Source organism: Lissotriton helveticus, chromosome 3_2, assembly GCF_964261635.1.
Source record: "Lissotriton helveticus chromosome 3_2, aLisHel1.1, whole genome shotgun sequence".
In the NCBI taxonomy this organism is placed as follows: Eukaryota; Metazoa; Chordata; class Amphibia; order Caudata; family Salamandridae; genus Lissotriton; species Lissotriton helveticus.
This window is the reverse complement of record NC_136062.1, coordinates 5,958,369-5,980,380: the sequence shown is the minus strand read 5'-3', so window position 1 is coordinate 5,980,380 and position 22,012 is coordinate 5,958,369. Positions and strand designations below refer to the sequence as shown.

General features: G+C 41.3%; 1 protein-coding gene across 2 annotated transcripts in view; it reads left to right on the top strand.

Annotated features, from left to right (window-relative positions):
* The window catches only part of SH3GL3 (SH3 domain containing GRB2 like 3, endophilin A3), a 1,443,414-nt gene that overhangs the window by 196,486 nt on the left and 1,224,916 nt on the right, over window positions 1-22,012 (top strand). For both annotated transcript variants that reach the window (XM_078684580.1, XM_078684579.1), the window contains exon 2: window positions 12,107-12,175. In XM_078684580.1, the coding sequence (XP_078540706.1) occupies window positions 12,107-12,175 (69 nt within the window). The remainder of the gene's footprint in view (window positions 1-12,106; window positions 12,176-22,012) is intronic.

Here is a 22,012-nt window from a genome sequence, read left to right as displayed (position 1 = left end):
TTCTCACCATCTCTTGACGAGGCCCCGCCTGAAGGGGGGTCTTGCTCTCCCAGACTTCTTAACATATTACAGGGCGGCCCAGTTGGAAGTACAGGGTGAATGGTCACTGAGGGATTCAGAGGAGTTGTGGCTTCACATAGACAGGCAAGTGATGGATAGAACCACCTGGGACTTACCTTGGCGACAGAAAGCGGATAGCTCAGCCAACGCCTATTTAAACATACCCACAGCAACAACGCTCCAGGTGTGGGACACGGTGACCAAAACCCTACCGGTGACCATGTTCCCCTCACCCTATACACCCATTCACTTTAGCACTGCTTTCCCTCCAGCACTGCCCAAAGGGCCTTTTGATCGATGGAGGGAGTGGGGCTGCCTCATGATTTCTGATCTCTTCTCTGGTGGGAAGCTCCGCTCCTTTGCAGACTGTGTACCCCAGTTTCAGCTCCCACTTACAGAGGATTTCCACTATGCACAGCTAATACACTGGGCTCAACAATCACAGATCCGGCAGGTAGCCACTAGAGACATACTCCTGCTAGAAAAGTTTGTCCAATCTGGCCAGCCGAGTAGCGACTCCCCCTCCAAACAATAAATAGGTCGTCGATATACCTTGCCCATAGTATAATGTGATCCAGCCAAATTTAATTTGCCTCCCCCCAGGCCACGTGCTTCTCCCACCTGCCCACGAATAAATTTGCGTAGCTGGGGGCGAAGCATGTGCCCATGGCGGTACCATGTTATTGCTGATATAGTTTGCCAGAGAAAATAAATATATTGATGTGTAAACAAAAATCAATCATTTCTAAAAGCATGATATTGTGAGTTTGAAATTTCGGAGCCCTCTTGTTCAAAAACCATTTAACTGCCTTTAGGCCATCTTGGTGGCGAATACAAGTATAAAGGCTAGTGATGTCAAGAGTAATTAAAAACATATCCGGTTCCCACACAATACCCTCCATTAGTCTAAAAAAATCTTGTGTGTCTCTGACATATGATGCCAGAGCTCTGACTAATGGGCTTAAGAAAGAGTCTATATACAAAGATGTATTTTCCAAGAGGCTATTGATTGAGGCCACAATGGGCCTACCTGGGGGGGTTAACAGGATCTTTATGTATTTTTGGTAAGTGGTAGAATGTTGGGAGAACTGGTGACTCACAGTACAGAAACAAGAATTCATCTTGATTCAACATCCCCTCATCCCTCCACCCTGTCAGGAATGCATGATAATTCTGTACACAATTAGAATAATCTATTCTACTGATTACTGCATAGTACTCCACATCCCCAAGTTGCCTCAGGTTTTCTTTCAAATAGTGATCCTTATTAAACACAACAGTATTGCCTCCTTTGTCAGAGGGCTTAACCTCCAATGTCAAGTCCATTTTCAATGTTTCAATTGCTTCCCAGTGCTTTCTTGGCATGTTGTAATCCTTTCTTGGATTCATTTTTGTTCTCGTTACTGCTTTCAGGTCTTTAAGGATTGCTTCACTAAAGACATCAATGTTGTCAAATGGAACTTGTGGCATCATTTTAGATTTCCGTTTAAATTTGCTGTTGCCCCCCCGTCTGTTCAACATTTGACTCTTCCATTTGTGTTCCAGGGATTGCTCCCTCAGGACTTTCTTCTTCCAAATTTTGTTTTAGCAAAGTGTCCAAGTCTTGGCTACTCAGATGGTCCAAAACGCTTCCTTCTGTGTTTTGCCCCCCAATAGATCCACCTTTTTGTGGGTGTAAAAGAAAGATTTTTTTGTAACTTTAATTTTCTTATATATTTGAAAAGGTCTATCCGGGTTTGGACATAGACATAATCAGCGGTGGGACAGAAACTCAACTCTAGTTGTAAGACCTTAATTTCATCTTCTGTCAAAGCTCTACTTGAAAGGTTGATAACTGTCCGTGATTCCTCATTGTCTACCATTTCCCTCTCTTGCCCTTGCTCCGTGTCGTCATTGGGGTCGGTCCTTCCTCTCCTCCCTTTTCTCCCTCTCTTTGTTTTGCGTTTTTTTGCTGTTGGTTTTTTTGGGGAGGAGGAGTTCTCTGCATTGGTCTTTGGTTCGTTTCCCGCATGAGCTGGTACTCCCGAAAATCAGGAAATTCCTGGTTGTCTCTATTTTCCTCCATGTTCGGGACCTGTTCGCCTTCAGAGGTCTCTATATCTGACTCTGAGGTTTCTTTATTTATGCCAGCATTGCCCTCGCGTTTCATTCTTTTTTTTGGGGCATCAAACTTGCGCGCAAATGTTAAGATGCAACCAGTCCGGTAAACCTCTTCATCCCTTTGGAATTTGGTTTGTTTTCTGGTTCTGATTATGGCCTCATAGTCCTTCAATTGCTTTTGTATTGCCACTCTTAGACTTTCACTTCGCTTAACATCCTTGTCTTCATCTCATGCATATTTATTTAAAATCCTAACCATTCCCTTGGCGGATTCAGCCGTATATTCTGCCCACCCATTCCTTTAGTAATGCTGGGTTGGGGTGTTCGTATGCAGGGACGGTAAAAATGCGCAGGCCTCTTGGGATGCAGTTCCATTCAATGTATGTCTGTAATGAAGTGGCTTCCCACAAAAAAAAAAATATATATATATATATATATATATATATTTGGAGACCTTGTTTGTCTGAATACTATGCTGATAAGGACAGTGTGGCAATGATGGATTTTACAGTTATTATTTCTATGTGAACTGTAATTTAATGCAGAAATGTGAGAACTTTAAACAATCTTGTATGTCTTTTAACCAGTCAATATATCTCAGCTGTTGACATTAATCCAACTATATTTGCATGGCTATAATGAGTTTAGAAGGTTGTGTGTTTGAAAATAAGGCACTTACTAATAGCAGCAAATTGAGTTGTTTGTCCAAAAATAAGTAATTATATTATTGTAGGCAAATCTGTTCCTGTTTGCAAATTCATTTCTCCATGTCATAAATTATATGTATACATCATTCGTTTTATGACTCAGTTCAAACAATCCATGCCTTTCACTTTATATGTCATAAACTGCTACAAGTGAATAGAATTAGACAGATGCAAACAAGTTGTTCACTCACCTGTGCTGCCCTCATTATACAATGCACTGCTTGTGATTCTACAGTGTTCAAAGCCAACATCAATTTTAAGACAGCAAGAAGCCTTACTTATTCATTATCACCATATAGATGATAAATGCCTCTGTAACATGTCACTGTCTTGCTTCAGTGTCAAGTGGCATGCAATGGGTGAATATTGTTCTCAAGAAAATATCAGTAACATAAGAACAACACAGCCCAACCACCCATCTCACAGTTTTGTTCATGTATGCAGCCTTCTCCTTTTTACTAGTATTTTGATTAGTATTTCAATACATCTGTGATTATGAACTATGATTATTTCAACATACCTTCTACTTTTGTTTGAATGTATATACATTGGATACATTTATACTCAACTCCTTTATTAATAAAATGTTCCAAACATGTTGTAGAAAAGAACAGAGCTCAGCTGTTCCAGGTGCATTTCTTCAGATTTGAGCCGATCCCAACATGTCCAGAGTCCTCCAAGGCCTCTTCCTATTATACATGATCTTTAACCAGAACACTGTGCCCCAGAATGTGCTGTTCACTGTCATAAAAGCTTTCACCTTTTAGTATATGGGACTCAGCTCTACCTAACCATTTTCTTCCTGAGGCCTCCGTAAATGGCTGACAAAATGCTTCACGGCCATTTAAGCTTAGGCATTTAAGGCCTACCAAAAAAGAGGGGTTTGGTCAAACACGCACAGCAGATCAGTGTGTAACAATGAAGTAATATGTAGCGAGCTTCAGAAGTATCACTCACTGATCAACGAGCGTGAAAACTAAGATAAATGAAAGCGTCACCCAATCTGGTGGCGTCCTTCTGAGCACCGCAGGAACCCATGACCACACTGGTGTGGGATCTAAATGTTTGTTGTCTTTGTATAATGAAACATGTAAATAAAGTTTGTAGGTATATCCAAGAACTTGTTTATTTCAATTTCGATATTGTACATTTCATATCGATCTTGTGTATGTCAAGATAAATCCATCAATGTACATCAATATCAGTGTGTTTCCCAATGCATTTCGGGCATCGTAGTGCCCTTCGTCAGGGAAGAGTGTCTAAAGGATAAATGAACAAGGATAACATGAGTAGAACCACTCGTGAATAGTCATCAGATTGTGCAACGTGTTAAAAGAACATGTGGAAACAAACTAGTGCAGAATATAGAAAGATGTCATGCTGATATGAAGGATACAACAGTGCAATATGCAACGTGAGTGAACTATAAAACCAATGGTGATGAATAGTGATGAGATCAAACAAACTCCCTTTAGTGTTAAAAGGTTGTAAAAAACAAATGTGGCTTAAACTGCTAAAAATACTGAATCGCCGTGACGTTAACACCTGCCGGTCCAAACGTGTATGGCACAAATTAAAGAAGAGACAATATAATCCATCTTTGAAAACCACCTGTAAAGAAAGCCGCGCCGTCCATCAATAACATAAATAAAAGGTGAAAATTGATATAGCATGCGGGATAAAGAATGAAGTATTTAGTGAACACAGATTATTAACGGCTAGAAGCCTAAACGGTATCTGGTGAAGCAAACACGTACTTACTTCTACGTTGATGTGAGTGAAATCGCATCTCGGTGGAAGTGTGTGAAGTAGGTGAGACAAAAACGTGAATTAAAAGCAATGGTGCATGCAACATAGAAAGGAGACTGTCACTGAGTATATAAGGAAATAGAGCCACATTGTAATGTATTAACAGTATAAAAGCAATGTAATGGTGAACAAATGAGACAAAAAACGGATGAACAAACAATTGAATCAAAAAATATCACAATTTCCAAAAAACATAAGAGATGTACAAGACTGCATTAAAAAAGCAATAAGCTAGTGAGAAAAAAGTTGCACAGCAGTGATAGCCATTCAAAGGGGAATATGAGGACCAGCCAAAGCATAGAAGGAAACATGAAGTAAAAGCTAAGAAATAACAAAGAGAGAGCACAATTAAGCCATCATATAATGAATCATATGCAATTTAAAGATAACACGCCAATTCCATCCGGTCGCTAAGACCATGTGGTTTCAGTGAGTTCAGAAATGTAATCCAATGATTCTCTCATTGTAAGAGATGTTGGTTGTTGTCTCTGTCATCAATTCTCCTGACAGTTTCCGGAATAAGAAACTATAGTCGACTTATATTGTGATGACTGTCCATAAAATGAGCTGCAATGACTGATTTGGAATTCCTGGTGCGAATGTTCATGTATCCTGTTTTTTCTTTTTCTTTCAGTCTTGCCAACGTATACCAAGCCACATGGGCATTTTAACATATAAATGACATTGGTTGTGTCACAAGTACCGTTCACTTTGAGTTTTATGCTAGTGACTTTCATGGGATCATTGATTGTAGCCTCTTGGATCACACTGTTGCAATTACTGCAATTGTAGCAAGGTATAGTACCCTTAAATGTGGTTTCCTTATTGTCTGTGGATCTTTTCGTGATGATGTCTTTCAAATTCTTGTCCCTTGTATATGCTAAAATAGATGTGTCTTTGAAAATCATCACACAACACAAGTCCTAGTTCTCGAGGCAATGTTTATCTATTGATCTGTGAACATCACTGGTTAGGCATTAATCACCCCAGGACATCTCTTACTCTAGAGATTGTCAAGATGTCTCAGTATATTGCCCTTATAAAAAGCAACCTAACTCTGATCTACACATTTAGGACAACACAGGACCAACAATCACCTTGGAAGACAACAGAAAAAATATGTGAAGAGCGAGATGGCACCTCACGGGCGCACCACCAATGGGACCCCTGGTTGGTACTCACCAGGATGGGCCTGTTCTCATCATTGGTGCCATCAAGCTTTAACGTAAAAGTGTCTTAAACCCAAAGTAAAAGGACAGTGAATGGTGCATTGTTGGTCCTGTGTTGTCCTAAATGTGTAGATCAGAGTTAGGTTGCTTTTTATAAGGGCAATATACTGGAACATCTTGACAATCTCTAGAGTAAGAGATGTCCTGGGGTGATTAATGCCTAACCAGTGATGTTCACAGATCAATAGATAAACATTGCCTCGAGAACTAGGACTTGTGTTGTGTGATGACTTATTGAGTGGAGGGCGTCCTAGTTCTGTCTTTCCCTCTAGACTCCCAATTTGTTTGCGCGTGTCTTTGAAAATGCCTTTAAAGTCAGGTTCAAGAGCAAGTATGGGCCAGTGTTTCCTGATCCACCTTTTGTATTGATGACTCAATGTGGAGAAGTGGAGAATTTAGACACCACCACATTCCTTTTTTCTTGGAAATAATTCAGAGCAAATTCTTTTAGTACAATGATCTTTAGCTTGTTCCAAAACGTTGTCAGGAAAACCTCTCTGTTTAAAATGGTCAAACATGAGCTGAATTTGTTTTTGGAGCACAATGGGGTTAGACACAATTATTTTCACTCTCAAGAGTTGAGAGTATGGGAGGTGATTTTTCAGAGTGTTGTTGTGGAAGCTGTGATAATGCAGTGTGCTGTTCTTGTCTGTGCTTTTTCAGTATATTTTGGTTTCAAGATGGTTGCTGACCTTGCTTACAGATACATCTAAAAAGGTTATGACCTTTTCATCTATTTCATACGTAAATTGAATCTGTCATGGATTGTGTTCAAGGCAATTAGAGCATTGTTGAGACTATCATATGTGACCTTCCATATGATACAAATATCATCAATGTACCTGTAAAATTTCATGTTGTGGTTTTTCCAAACATCAGTGTTGAGTATGTTTTTCTCTTCAAAGTTATTCATGGAGATATTCGCATACAAAGGGGCGGCACAATTGCCCATCGTAATGTCAGTTAATTGTAGGTAACATTGGTCATTCCACTTAAAGTAACTCTGATATAGAGTGAATTGTAACAATTCCATAAGAAATAGTTGAAAATTGAGATCCAATTCTGAATGGAGTAAAGTTTCCTCTATGGCTTCAATTCCCAAGATGTGAGGGCTGGAAATGTAAAAAGAATTGATATCCGCTGCACATAACCATATTTCATCATCATTGTCAAATTTGATGTCTTGAAGTTTAAGTAAAAAGTCTGTAGTGTCCCTAATGTATTTTTTCATGTTAATCACAAGAGGTTTTTAATACTTGTCAAGGAGTTTTCCAACAGCTTCATATATGCTCCCTCTGGTCAATACTATTGATCGAAACGGAGGATGTTGTAAATTCTTGTGAACTTTGGGAAGCATATATAGGTAAGGTGTTTTCGGATGATTCGGTGAAAGATATTTGTAGGTTTTTTCATTGATAACTCTAATGTTTTTTTTGAGTAGCTCTTTAACCCCTTAAGTGCTTCCGTCAACCTTCATAGTGCTGCACATGTCCATTGGGCGACGCAGCCGCACCCACTCATTAAAAGCGCGGCAGAATTCACGCCGCGGTTAAGCAGATTGGCAAATTGTTCATTGGGTCATGTTCCAGAACGCAATAAGTTTCAAAGTCGGAGACATGTCTTTGTACCTGTTCCATGTAAAAAGCAGTGTCCATAATCACCAGGGCGACGCCCTTGTCTGCGTTTTGGCAAGTAATATCTGGATTGTCTGCCAGACGATTGAGTATGTTGAATTCTTTTTCTGTGAGATTGCGGTGTTTTGATTAACGTTTGAAATTAAATTTCTGTATGTCGGATCTAACCAAATTATCAAAATTGTCCAGATTTTTACGACTTATTAGAGCCATATAGCCATATACACAACTAGTGGTGTCTCTATCTCACCCCAGACAACAATCAGCAGACCTATTTAACTGCCTTTCACAGGTCCATCTCTGGATGAACAACTCAGCCCTAAAATTAAATGGGACAAAAACCGAAGTTTTGCTCCTCGGTCCAAAAGGGCTTACACTCTCCCCGAACATCTGGCCAGCCTGTATGGGCCCCCCCCCTGACCCAAAAGTAGAGGTAAAAAGTCTAGGGGTATGGCTCGACTCGGACCTCTCATTCACTGTGCAGGCAAACAAAGTAGCCGGGACTTGTTTCGGGCTCCTGAAATCACTGAGGAAAGTCCTGCCCCTCTTGCCCTTCAACTCTCAAAAATTGCTTATCCAAGGCTTGATACTCTCAAGGCTTGACTATAGTAATGTGATCTACCTAGGCGCCCCTGAAGCGACCCTCACCAAGCTTCAAAGAATCCAGAATACTGCGGCCCGGATTATCACAAACACCCATGCCAGAACCTCCGCCAAACCTGCCCTCAGACTCCTCCACTGGCTTCCCATAAGGGAGCGGGTCAAATTCAAGGCCTTGTGCCTAGCCCACAAACTACTTCAAAAGCAAGGCCCCCCCGTTCTCAGTAAACTTATCACACCCTATAGACCCACGAGATCTCTCCGATCGGACACAGAAAATCTCATCACCACCCCCAGATTTAAGAAAACCCGCTCAGGCGGAAGACGTTTCTCAGTCCAAACTGCACGACTTTGGAACTCGCTCCCCCGCGACCTGAGACTAGAAACACGGTACCTTCACTTCAGGAAGAGGCTCAAAACTCATCTTTTTCCCCAATGATTTACGCCCACTCTAAACATTGATACCCGGTCCCCCCCTTTCCTTCTTCAACCGTCCTCGAACCGGCCCAAACTAAAGAGATAGGGTGCCTAGCGCTGGGATACCCTAGGGTGACTATGCGCTCTACAAAATAAAATAAAAAAAAATATAGGTGCTACTGCTGTGTAAACCTTTGAGTTGATCAGGTTTGTCCATAGTATGTTCAGTCAAAACGTTGTAAAAAAAATGTAGAAGGTGTAAATTGCGCATCAGTTTGAAAAGACTGATTTCCAGTTCCAAAATGTTAGTGTGGCAAGTGGGTATGAAAGAGGTGCCTCTTTGGCGAATCTTCATCTCAAAGGTGCTCAACTGTGTTGATGAAATGTTAATGACTAAGTTAGTGTGTTCTTCCCCTTGAGGCGTTTGCTCATGGTTGGCACATTCCGTGTTTCTTTCTCTCCTTCTTTTCCCTTTGCCCCTCCTGGGTCGTCGACCTCGGCGATGCCTTCCTCTAAAAAAAGGAACATTGGAAATTTGTATGGTATCTGCACTGCTTGTGGATGGTTGGCTCACATTAAGTGCTGGTTTGCAGCTTGTTTCACTCTCCGATGATGATGTATCAGTTTCACTCTGTTGACTTTAAGGTTTGTTTAGTCAGCGTCTTGCATAGACTTCTGCCCATGTGTAAACCTTCCCCAATTTGTAATCAATGGTATCATGTTTGTATTTGATTATTTTTCTCTCCTTGATTTCTTCACTCTATTTATCTAATTGGACATTGATGTCCTCTAGGGTCTTGGTTAAATCTTCTGTACTTGTGACACAACCAACGTCATATATATGTTAAAAAGGCCATGTGGCTTGGTATACGTTGCCAAGACTGAAATAAAAATAAAAACCAGGATACATGAACATAAAAGTAACATTCGCACCAGGAATTCCAAATCAGTCATTGCAGTTCATTTTATGAACAGTCATCACAATATAAGTTAACTACAATTTCTTATTCTAGAAACTGTCAGGAGAATGATGGCAGAGACAACAACCAACATCTCTTACAACGAGACAATCATTGGATTACATTTCTGAACTCACTGAAACCAAATGGTGCTTTATCTTCGTGATTTCTTAGCTTTTACTTAATGTTTTACTTAATGTTTCCTTCTATGAATTCGCTGTTCCTCAGATTGCCCTTTGAAAGTCTATCACTGCTGTGCAACTTTATTCTCACTAGCTAATTGCTTTTTTAATGCAGGCTTGTACACCTCTTATGTTTTTTGGTAATCGTGATATTTTTTAATTCAATTGTTTGTTCATCCGTTTTTTGTTAATTTGTTCACTATTCCACTGCTTTTATACTTTTAACACATTACAACATGGCTCTATTTCCTCATATACTCAGTTCCAATCTCCTTTTCTATGTCGCATGCACCACTGCTTTTAATTCACGTTTTGTCTCACTCACTTCACACACTTCCGCCGAGACGCGATCTCGCTCACATCGATGTAGAAGTAAGTACGTGTTTGCTTCACCAAATACCGTTTAGGCTTCTTACCATTAATAATCTGTGTTCACTAGATACTTCGTTTTTAATCCCGCATGCTATATCACTTTTCACCTTTTATTTACGTTATTGATGCACTGTGCCTCTTTGTTTACCGGCGGTTTTCGAAGATGGATTATATCGGCTCTTCTTTAATTTGTGCCATACACGCTTGGACAGGTGGTTGTTAACGTCATGGCGATTTCGGATTTGTAGCATTATAGGCCGCATTTGTTTTTCACAACCCTTTAACACTCACAGGAGTTGTTTGATCCCATCACTACTCATCACCATCGGTTTTATAGTCGGCTCACGTTGCACATTGCACTGTCGTATCTTTCATATCAGCAAGACATATTTCTATATTTTGCACTAGTATACTTCCCCATGTTCTTTCAACACGTTACACAATTTGATGACTATTCATGAGTGGTTCTACTCATGTTATCCACGTTCATTTATCCTTTAGACACTCTTCCCGGACGAAGGGCACTACGATGACCGAAATGCATCGGGAGACAAGCTGATATTGATGAAATTTTTTTTATTTTGACAGACAAAATCGATATGAAACGTACAATATCGAAATTGAAATAAACAAGTTCTTGGATATATCTACAAACTTTATTGATATGTTTCATTAAACAAAGACAACAAATATTTAGATCCCACACCAGTGTGGTTGTGGGTGCCTGCGGTGCTTAGAAGGAGGCCCCGAGATTGGGTGACGCTTCCATCTATCATTTAAGGCATACCTCAAATTGAACTACACAAACATATATGGTACAATGGTATAATCCTGGGAATGTCTTTCAGAGATGAATCTGGATGAATTCACCTGAACAGTTCGCCAATACTGCCAAGTCCCTGACCTCAACACCAGCTTCAGAACTTAGAAGAAGAATGCACAACATCAACTGGTCTTACTTCACACAGTAAAATGATTTCTAACTATTTATGTTTAAACACTTTCCTCTACCTCCCCAGAAACCCAATTTGAGTAGTCAAGAGCACACTATATGCAGCCAGCGGCCACCTTTGTCCTTCCTCTGCTTGTTGGCAGACAGCAGCCTCCTTTGTCCTTCCACTGTTTGATAGCATAACTTTGAAAACTTGGTCTAACAGGACAGCAAATCCAGTACCACACCATCCCTAGCAACCAAGTTCAAGACATCCGGTGGAACATTGCAAGTCGTGCTGCATCAATAGCGCCTCACACAAAACCAGAAAATGGAGAAAAAGACACTATACTTTTATCGGCATTTTCCAACTGGTTTTGATCTCTATCCTAGTCCAGATCTTTAATACTCATTCACTTTACGACTTCCAGAAAGACATGAAGACTAACCTGTACAGCCAAGACTCATCATAGTACACCCAACTGGTTGCCAGAGCAACCTGCAAAGTTGCCAACGCAGAGATACATTTTCCCACTCTTTCCCCTTACTGTTAATGAGATCAGGGTGCCTGAATATTTCCACATATAATTTCAGTGCCTACCACTCTCTTCTACTTTATTAACAACCAGTGCACTGTCCCTGAAGGATATCACCCCAATCTTCCAATTGCATTTCTTCCCCTCTTCCATACCCCTAGTGTGTGCTCTCTCCCTACTCTGCAACTCTCTTTAGCGTGTACCCACTGTGAATTCTGATCTACCCTCCTTGCCTCAGTGATTGTAAAAGGTCCCTCTCTTGTACTGTGCTCCTTTTCCTTGCTTTGCAACTATGATGTGATGCATAGATACATATACTAATAAATGTCAGCGCTTTCTTCTTGCGTACATTGCTGCTCATCAACTCAGGATTTTTCCAGATAAAATTGCTGCTAGTCCACAAAAAAGTTTTAATTGTGACAGATTTTCTAAGTAATCTGTTTTAGAAAACTGAACATTTTGTTATATCTGCCAATTATAAAGGTTTTATACCCTTACATTTTTAGAATTTGGTTTCCATTAGCTCTTCTTTTTCATTCTAAACGAACACCAATTTGTCATTTTCTTTAGTTGCTAAGTGAAAAAATTACCGGAGTTGAAGGGACAAAACTGGATGATGATTTTCAAGAAATGGAACGGGTAAGAAAGCAAATGTGAATTTTCTTGCATGTGGGCTAGGAGTTATCACATTCTAGTATGATACTAACCTGGGACTACATTTCCCACAGTCAGTTCTTTGGTGGTGCATAGTGTGTGTCTCAGAAACACATGAGCACTAAGGTGGTTATGGGTGTGTATGTGACTGAAGGACTTTGAATCAATGTGTAACTTGTTATTGTATGCCCCAACAAGGTGGCCAGATATTAACCTCCTGATGGCTCATCAAGTGGAGGATTGAAAATGAAAGTGAAGTGCAAAAGCTACTACCACTTTCAATCCTCAACTATCAAAAGGTGTAACTGATTTATTGAGGTAAATAGCCTTTACTACACAACAATTCCCATGCAGTGCCTTGACTACCTAGTCTTTACCTTGCATTCATTTACCAAGGTAAGTATATAGTAAGGTAAGTAAATGGGGGTGGGGAGAGAGGTGTGTTTGTGTGTGTTTTTTTTTCTCACTAAAAACACCAAAGGTTACGGAGATGTAATAGTTAGGTTCAGATTTTACACGCACACAAAACCATAGAAATTCAGCAGTTGTAATTATACATATCTCAAGAAACTATAACTCATGTCCTAAGGTAACTATAACTCGCGCCATGCATGGTATTGTCATCAATAATTGCATTGCAAATGTTGCAGTGATATCAGTGATGTCATTACTAATGGAGCATGGTGGTAATTAACAAGGGCACACGTTATAGTTACCTTAGGGCACGAGTCATAGTTACATGAGATAACTATAACACAATTTTTAAAACTAGTACGCAACTCCAGCTGCTGTGTGGAAAGTTCTGGGTGATTCATCAAGCAGCGGCTGAGTAAAAGTGGGGGTCCCAAAACACGTTTTCCCCATGCAACTTCCCATAGGGATTTTAGACATGACTGCAACCCAATCATCTTCTATGACAGCATTGATAATATCACTGCAACATTTGCAACAAAATTATTGATGAGAAAACTATGCATGGAGGAGACGTGAGTTATAGTTACCTTAGGGCACAACTCATAGTTACTTGAGATATCTATAACTATAACCGGTGAATTTCTGTAGTTTAAAACAGGGGTCTCCAAATTTGGAGACCCCTGGTTTAAAAACGTTACTTTGTTACTGAACATTTCACGTAACTATAACGTTACTTTTTAACCTTTGCTTTTTTTTCAGTGAATATATACATCTAACTATAACGCTACTTTAGCGTTTATTTTTTCTCAGTAAATATATATATATATATATTTATATAGATATTTACTGACAAAACTAAGGTTAAAGTAATGTTATAATTAGGTGTGATAAAAAGATCTGTTTTTATTTAAAAAGTAAAACCATAGCAATTCAGTAAATGAGTGGCCCCTCTCCCCAAGCCTCATTAGGCCTTGGTTACCTGATCTCCTGGGGCTTTTTTTGCATTGAGGGGGAAGGGGGACATGTGCCCCCACTCCCTGATCCCCTTTAGGCCCTGAGGACCCCCTCCCTGAGGGCCTATGTTAAAAGGGAGGGCGGGCATGTGACTCCCCTCCCTGAGCTGTTTTTGTCCTGGGAACCCCATCCTATAGTGCCTACATTTGTCGAAGGTGGTTGCCATGGTGATATCCACCATACTCTCGTTGTGGGTCCCGCGGGAGCCCCATGGCCCCAGCCAGCTCCCCACCTGCTGCTGTAGCTAGCATTGCTCCTGCCCATAGGGAGCAGCTACTAATACTGCTCCATTCGGGACGGGAGCAATATTTTACACTGTTTCCCGGCCTGCATCAGTGCGAGCATGGAAACAAATGAAAAGTCTGCCCCCTGCAGGTGGGAGCATTTTCAAAGTTCACACTTGCTGGGAGCAGGCTATGTGTTTGCTCCTGCTTGGCAGAAAATTAAAAAACTTATCCCACCTAGCACAGGTTTCCCTGCCCGTGCCGCTCTGGCAGGGAAACCTCTAAGCCCTGGGGGTGGGCTGCCCGGGACATAGCTACTAGGCAAACCCTTGCGGTGGGCTGCCCAGAGCCTTTAATTCCTAGGGGAGGTTTGTTAATGTATTTTCGGGGTGGGTAGGGGCATATGATGGTAAGGGTATTTTTGGAGGTTTAAAACACTAAAACAAAATATATATATTTGTGTGTTATACTTGCCTGCCTAATAAAGACTGATACGTGGTAAAGGCATATGCATGGTAAGGGCAGATGCAGGATAAATGTATGTGTCTTAAAAAAATGTGTGGTTAATACATGCATTGTAACGGTGTACAACCATTTGTTAATTACCATCCCTGATTGGACCAGAAGCATTATGAAGACAGTGGAGGGTTGTGCTGAATTTGAGATTATCTTTACGCCTGTTTCATCTGAATGCTCAATTGGCCACCCAAATATGGCCTTGATTTATACCTGGTCATTTATGGGTCTGAAGGGAATGATCTTAATTAGGCCTGGGAAGAACTTTGATTATGTTGGAGTAATTAGAATCATTTAGGTAATTCTGTGTTGTTGTTTGATGTGGAATTACAGATAATTGTGTGATTATTCATGCTCGCGTAATTAACAGTAATTTTAGGGGAAAAAATCATACTGCAAGAGAACATTCAACAAAAGCGAGTGCCCGCTCCTGCTCGCTGCTTGTGTTCTGCTGCATTTAGCACTGTTTCTCAGAGCAAAATGCATCCTCTGCCATTTTGGATTGAAGGGTGTGTTTTGCGCTAAAAAAAATAGCACTTAATGCCGGTAGTAAATTTTCCATGAGCACAATTAAAGAGCACCAGCGGCTGCTTTTACTCTCTCTTAGTGTTCTTTTGCATTTAGGCACATTGTGAATGGAAAGGGGAAGTTTTGCGCTATGAAATAGCACTAACCCCAGAATTACTCCCCATGCTTAATTCCGCATACTCATGCAGAATTCTTAGGTAAATTCCAAGTGAATACTCTTCAGGGAATTGCAACAGATAATTTACATAGCGAATGAGGCAACAATTATCACACTTATCCCCATAGTAGGTATGTGTTTTAGCAAAAATGTAAAAAGGTGCACAGGTCTGGTAAAACAGTCACCCTAACCTCACCTACAGGACAGCGTCCAGAATGACATTTATGACATGGGAGACCCAGCACTCAAATTATCACAGGATTATATCAGATACATAGATGTAACCTTTACAATATTTTTCAGATTACTTTGGGGGAAACGACACAATGCAAAGACTCTTTTGATTGATTTTAAAATTATTTTCTTTATTCATGATCTTCTTTAAAACCTTTTTTTCACTGTAACCATAGCAAAAGCATTTTGTACACCCTTGGACTTCTTCAGAGGTAAAAAACATACAAAAGGGACAAATTGAACAAAAACAAAAAATATCTTTTTTACAACACATTCCTATTTACAAAGACCACTGCAAGAAACATATCAATTTATCATGTAATAATTCTTTGGCAGTCTCAAAGTTTAGAAAAGTGTGGCAACGTAATAGAAGCGAATTTGACAAAATTGGCTCTCCTGTTTATAGCTTTCATATTGTTTTGACTAGAGATGCTAAAAATAAATAAATGTCAGGGCCCGGGGTATTTTGCGACAGCCCGCTGCAGCTTGTGCAAACTGCCAGCACTGTGTGGTAGATTGTCAGAAATAAGTGCTGTTGTTTAGAAATCAATAGTGTTGTTGCCAAGCACCAGAGGGCATTTTCCAATTCTTTTGTCAGCTACCTACCAAGCTTAAATACATTTGTATTTACCTCTTAATCCAATTTAGGAGTTATACATTCTTTCCCTCCAAAAACTGGACATGAACACTTCACCTTCATTATACCTCTCTCCTACTTTTCCTAAGATCTTTGAATCCAAAAGCTTATATATTCTGCAACATGATCAAATGACACCACTCCAAAATACAAGGGTGTCTTATATCTGTTGGATCAACTAGGTTTTGACCCAGAGAATATTTCACTTCTATATGTGTATGCATTTTCTTACCATTATTTTCCCAAAATTCATTATTTGAATAACCTTCTTTATTCAGATACAAAACCAGTTCATGCACATCTAAATTCCAATCATCATGCAAAAATGACTGTTGAGACCCATCTTGCGACAGAGATAGCTTTTCCTTTTTGCGTGCTGCTTTGGATACCAATTGTTTGTGAGCTGCCAAGGACACTACCTCTATTAAACCTCACAATTTTACGAGTACATAATGTTTCTTTTTTCCTCAACATTTACCATCATTTAACTTTATAATACTCGACAATCTCTTTTCTGTTATTTCCCAAAAGGCTTATCCCAGCATCATGCACGATCCATTTATTTCTTTACTGATTAGCTTTTTAATAATCTCCTCCTGAGTATCACCTGAAGTGATATTACAATCACATTCAGACATTGTGATAATAATTCATAATGTCCTATTCAAAAATAGCAGCAGAAAATAAAACAGTGATTACTAACCTTTAGCTTTGTAATGCTGTCTTACTTAAAGTAAACTTCAAAACAGAAGCACTTCTAAATGAATATTGTATTCATCCATATAAAACATAGATGCCGATTTAGAGTTTGGCAGAGAGGATATGCTGTTGCTACGAAGTGCCCCGTCTGCCAAACTGAAGGTCTGCTAACCTCATTTGGAGACTGGTGGGCCTTCATTATGTCAAAAGCGGAGCCTTCTCCATCTCTGCCATCAAAATAAACATCTGAACCTCTGACAGACCAAAAGAGTAAAGGTTGTCGAGGTTTAGCCATGTGTCTGCCCACCCAATTTAGGGTGGGCGAACAATTGGCTAGTTTTCACAGGCAGTGATGGGTATTGAAAACTAAAGAATGCCACTTTGCCATCTGAAAAAACTCCCATGGTGGGGGGGGGGGGCATTGTTTTTTTTATATTTTTCCTAAACAAAACCCCACTCTGGATTTTTGTTTAGGATTTCTTTTGTAATCAACTTCTTAAGTTTACTGTGTGGCTCCGTCATGTTGACCGAACTGTCAATCAAACTTACAATGCATTGAAAGAAACCACAGTCGCAGCAATTCCTGCCAAGTCTACAGATGTCAGCAGGGATGATGGACATCTCAGAATTTGCCAGACAGAGACTCTGTCAGGGCAACAGAGCACTCCTGTCCGCCAAACTCTCAATCAATCTCTTAACTCACTCCCGATGTGCATAGCTGACTAAAGAACTGTTGAAAGGCACCTGATGACATGTAGGTCTTGGTTTGTAGTTTATGTAAACGTAAGTGAGGTACAGAGCGGCACATCCACCAGCTCCTCACCAGTTCAACCACCAACCATTCAAACCCACTGAACATTCCACCAACACATTCCATTGCCCTCTAACACCACACACCTTCCTTCTTTACAGAACAATAAAACATTTATAATTCCTACAAAGTTTGGCTACGACATTTACAATATAACTCAAAAACATGTTTATAACACTATATCTAACACAATGAAATTCCTTATATTCTAGGAATACAATATTCACAATATAACCTCAAGAACCACACTTGTCTCTCTACATATACTTACCACATTCTACTCTCATAATGTCAATTGATATAGTCTGCATGAATTAAACACATGTTTATTATCCTACTACATATTGATCCAGGTAATCTGGTAACCTCTCACATTCACTACATTGCAATAGTTTTCCTTCTGTAGTAAGGTGATTATTAGTATTCATACTTCTCACATTGAAACTAGCAGAATCCACACTTGACTCACCAACCGCACCAAATCTTACTTTGCTTGGACTCTCCAGGTGCGACTCACCAGTTGAACATTCCATATCTTCACTCATTATTTCGCTTTCATCCATCATATACCCACTCAATCCATTGTACCCTTCCTAGGGCGTTTCCTGCATAACCAACATTCCATAAGACAATGTCATGAAGATTCCACACTTTACCATATTCCAGTTGCACAGAATTTCCAAAGAACGACCAACCTCTTCCTTAGAAAACATTTCTCCTACATTATAGTATGTTTTTGTCCTGTTCCAGTAATTTTCACCATTTTGGATAACACCAAAGTTCCCTTCATTTTTGATCAACAACCACCATAGAACCAATTGGTGGTTGGTTTCCTATCCCTCAACAACAAGACATTTTCCCAGGTACAGAATGTGGTATAATTATGTATGACAACATCATTTTCTTCAAAGTTTTCTTCAAGGACAAACCAGACTTAATAAGCAATTGGCAAGCCTCTTTTAAAACTCTATTAAAATGTTAAACTTGTCCGTTAGCTTGTGGATGATAAAATGCTACCTTCTAATGTTGAATATCTTAATTCTTAAGAAACCTTTAGATTTTCTCTGATGTAAGTAGTACCTCATTATCAGATATTATAATTTAAGGCACTCCTTCATGAACAGACATACCTTTGAAAAACTCCATTACTGGATCTGTAGTACTACTACTGACATCGTCACCTCAAGTCACTTAAAAAATAATCAATTAATACAATAGCAAACGCTTCCATGGAAGACAATTTAGAAAAGGGACCCATAAAGTCATTTGCCATTTTCCTCCAAGGTCTATCCAGTAATTTCACAGTTTCTAATGGCACTGAACACAGTTTAACCTACTTGTCAATCTTACTGCATGCCTCACCATTTCGCACCATGCGATTAATATTAGGCCACCAAAAATGTTTCTTAATTTCCCTTTTAGTATTGGACATACCACCATGACCTTCATGACCCATCTTCACCAACATAGGCACAATCTTATTCACCCCTATAAAATAATATTATTCCATACAGATAACTCCTCTTCCACCTCCCAAAATGCTGCACAATCTCCTCTAAAGTTTCTTTCCCCATCCATTCTCTTGTTCCATCCTTTTCAAATTCTCCTAATTCCTTCTCCCATAGATTCCCGCTCTTCCCCGCCACCTGCTCCTTCATGCAGCCAGATTCCCTCTCCTGCCTCCCTCTCACCATATCCAGCGCCTACCCCCCAGGTAACTCAATTAATGGAGGCTGCAGCGCAGTCCCATTGAGCAGGTCCCTGGCCAGCTCTCCTGTATGCGCTCCCTCTTGCTCCTGTTGCTGCCTTGCTGTGATAGTGTACATTTCTCTGGAGTTGATCTGCCACACTGCTATACTGACTGTGATGCCTCTCATACTCTTCTCTCTTTCTCCTTGATTATTGTGCCCCTCACTCTCGTTTCTCTTTTTCCTGATAAATGGGCTTTCATGCTTGTGCTTCTGCTTCCCGAACTCCCTTCTCCTCCCTCTCTGCCCACTCAGTTCACCTCTCTGCCACTCTCTGGCCCCTCTCCATCTCCATCCCTTAACACGTTTTTCTCCTTTTTGGATTTCCCTAATTCTTTCTCTCACATATTCCTGCTCTTTTCCTGCCTACCGCTCCCTCATTCTGCCAGATCCCCTCTCCCGCCTCCCTCTCACCACGCCCACCACCCTGACCCCTTCTAGGTTACCTACTCAATAGAGATCACAACACGGTCACACAGAGGCTGCGTGCAGTGGGCACACCTAAGGCAAGCCCGCTGTGTCCGTTCATGCATGAACCGCACCAAGTGCCCGGTCCCCTGCCCCTGCACCTCTACATCAGGTACTTAAGTAATGAGCTCCAGTCCCTCAACCCAGGACCCCACAGCCTCAACTGTTACCTCCCTTCCCCATGCCCCATGGAGGTAGCTTTTGCCTGTCTGCTCTGTACGCTCCACTGCAGCATCACGACTACCACTTCGAAGCTCCCTCCTCTACCACACCAAAGCTCTCCTCTCCACCGCAGACACAGAACAACTCCACTGCCTACTCATCAACACCCACTCCCTCCACAAACACACCAGCGAAGTCTGGGATACCGTAAGCTCTCTCAAACCAGATCTTTCCTTTCCCACCGAAACATGGCTTAAACCGGCATCAGCACCTGTCATCTCAGCCGCTGTTCCCAGCAGATGCAAAATAATTCACTGGGTCTGCAACAACAAACAAGGTGGCAGTATACCCATCTTACACAAAGAGAACATCCACTGCTCCTCCACTACCGACAGAACCTCCCCTATCATGAAGCACGTGAACTTTCAGGTGAACACCGACAGCAAGACCATGCTAAGCGGCAACCTCGCCTACCGACTGCCCTGTCCCTGCCCCCCATTCTGCAAAGAAATCATAGACCTCATTTCCTCCCTAACCCTCCACTCAGAAGATTACATTTTTCTAGATGACAACAACTTCTACCTAGAAGACACCTCCAACACCAACACCGCCACCTTCCTCGAATCTCGAGAACCTGGGACTCTCCTGACTAGTGACCGATCCCAGGCACAGAGCAGGACACACACAAGTCCCAATTTTCTCCACCAGAAACAAGATCACATAAAGTCACGCCACCAATATAACCTGGTCCGACCACACCATAGTACACTTTCAGATCACTACCAGCACCAAGTCACTGGCCAACCTCCCTGCGCCTCCCACAGGAGCTGGAGCAAGGTGCCTCTGGTCACACACCCCAGACACATCATCCCTACCCCCACCCTGGATGAAACAGTCAGTAACTGGATCCGACACTGTAGTCCCCCTCAAACCAGATAGGACCAGGAAACCACCCCAGAGGGCGATGTGATTCACATACGAAGTCATTAACTCCAAACGTAATTGCGAAAAAATAGAAAGGACCTGGCAAACCAACATGATCCTCTACTCCAGGGGGAACCTCAAAAAAGGTCTGAACAAATGCAACACCCAACTTAAAAACACCAAGAGGCGCTCAACAATTACCTCAAAGACTGCCCAATTCACAGCAAAGCACCTTTTAGCATTGTCTGAGAGTCACCAACCCCACAGCTACAGAAAACACCATCACCCACTCCCAGGAGCTCTGTGACTGCCTTGTAGAGTTCTTCCACAGCAAAATTGCAGGCGTATACAAACACTTCAATCCACACCCACCTCTGGATACCCCAGCACACTGTACACCAGTAACAGCAACTCCCCAGACACCATCTCCAACTGGGAACCCCTCACCATGCAGACCACCAACTCCCTCATGAGCTCTATCCACTCTGGAGTCCCTCAGGACCTCTGCATACACCACATGTTCAACAAAGGAGCCAGTACGATCAGCAAGGAACTCACCCTTCTCCAAAATGCCTCCATCTCAGAGGTGCGCTACTCCACCTCATGGAAACATGCAGAAGTCAAACTACTACTAAATACACCCTCCGTAGACCGAACGGACCTCAAAAACTACTGACCAGTCTTGCTTCTCCCCTACCCAGCAAACGTCATGGAAAAAGTGATCAACATCCAACTAACAAACCATCTCGAAACAAACAAATCCTGAACCCCGCACAATCCGGCTAACACACCAGCCATAAAATAGAAACTGCCCTCATAGCAGCCATAGACTACATCAGAGCCCTTATGGACAAGGCTTAACTATGGCACTCATCCTCTTCAAACTCTCTGCAGCTTTTGACACCGTATCCTACCACACACTTCTCCTCAGACTCAACCTTATGTGTATCAAAGGAGATGCACTAAAGTGGTTTTCCTCCTTTCTCATGGACAAAACTCAAAGCATCCACCTCCCTTAGCTCCAAGAGACATCATCTGTGGAGTCCCCCAGGGATCGTCCCACAGCCCTACCCTCTTCAACACCTACATGACCACTCTTGCCACCCTGGTCAAAATCTACAACATGAACTTTTTATCCTACAGTGATGACACCCTACTCATCCTATCCCTCTCCTCCGACCCCACCATCACAGAAGTAAATTTCCAGAGTTGCATGCCCATTGTCACCAGCTGGATGCAGAGCAGGTGCTTGAAACTGAACACTGGCCAGACTAATGTAGGCATTT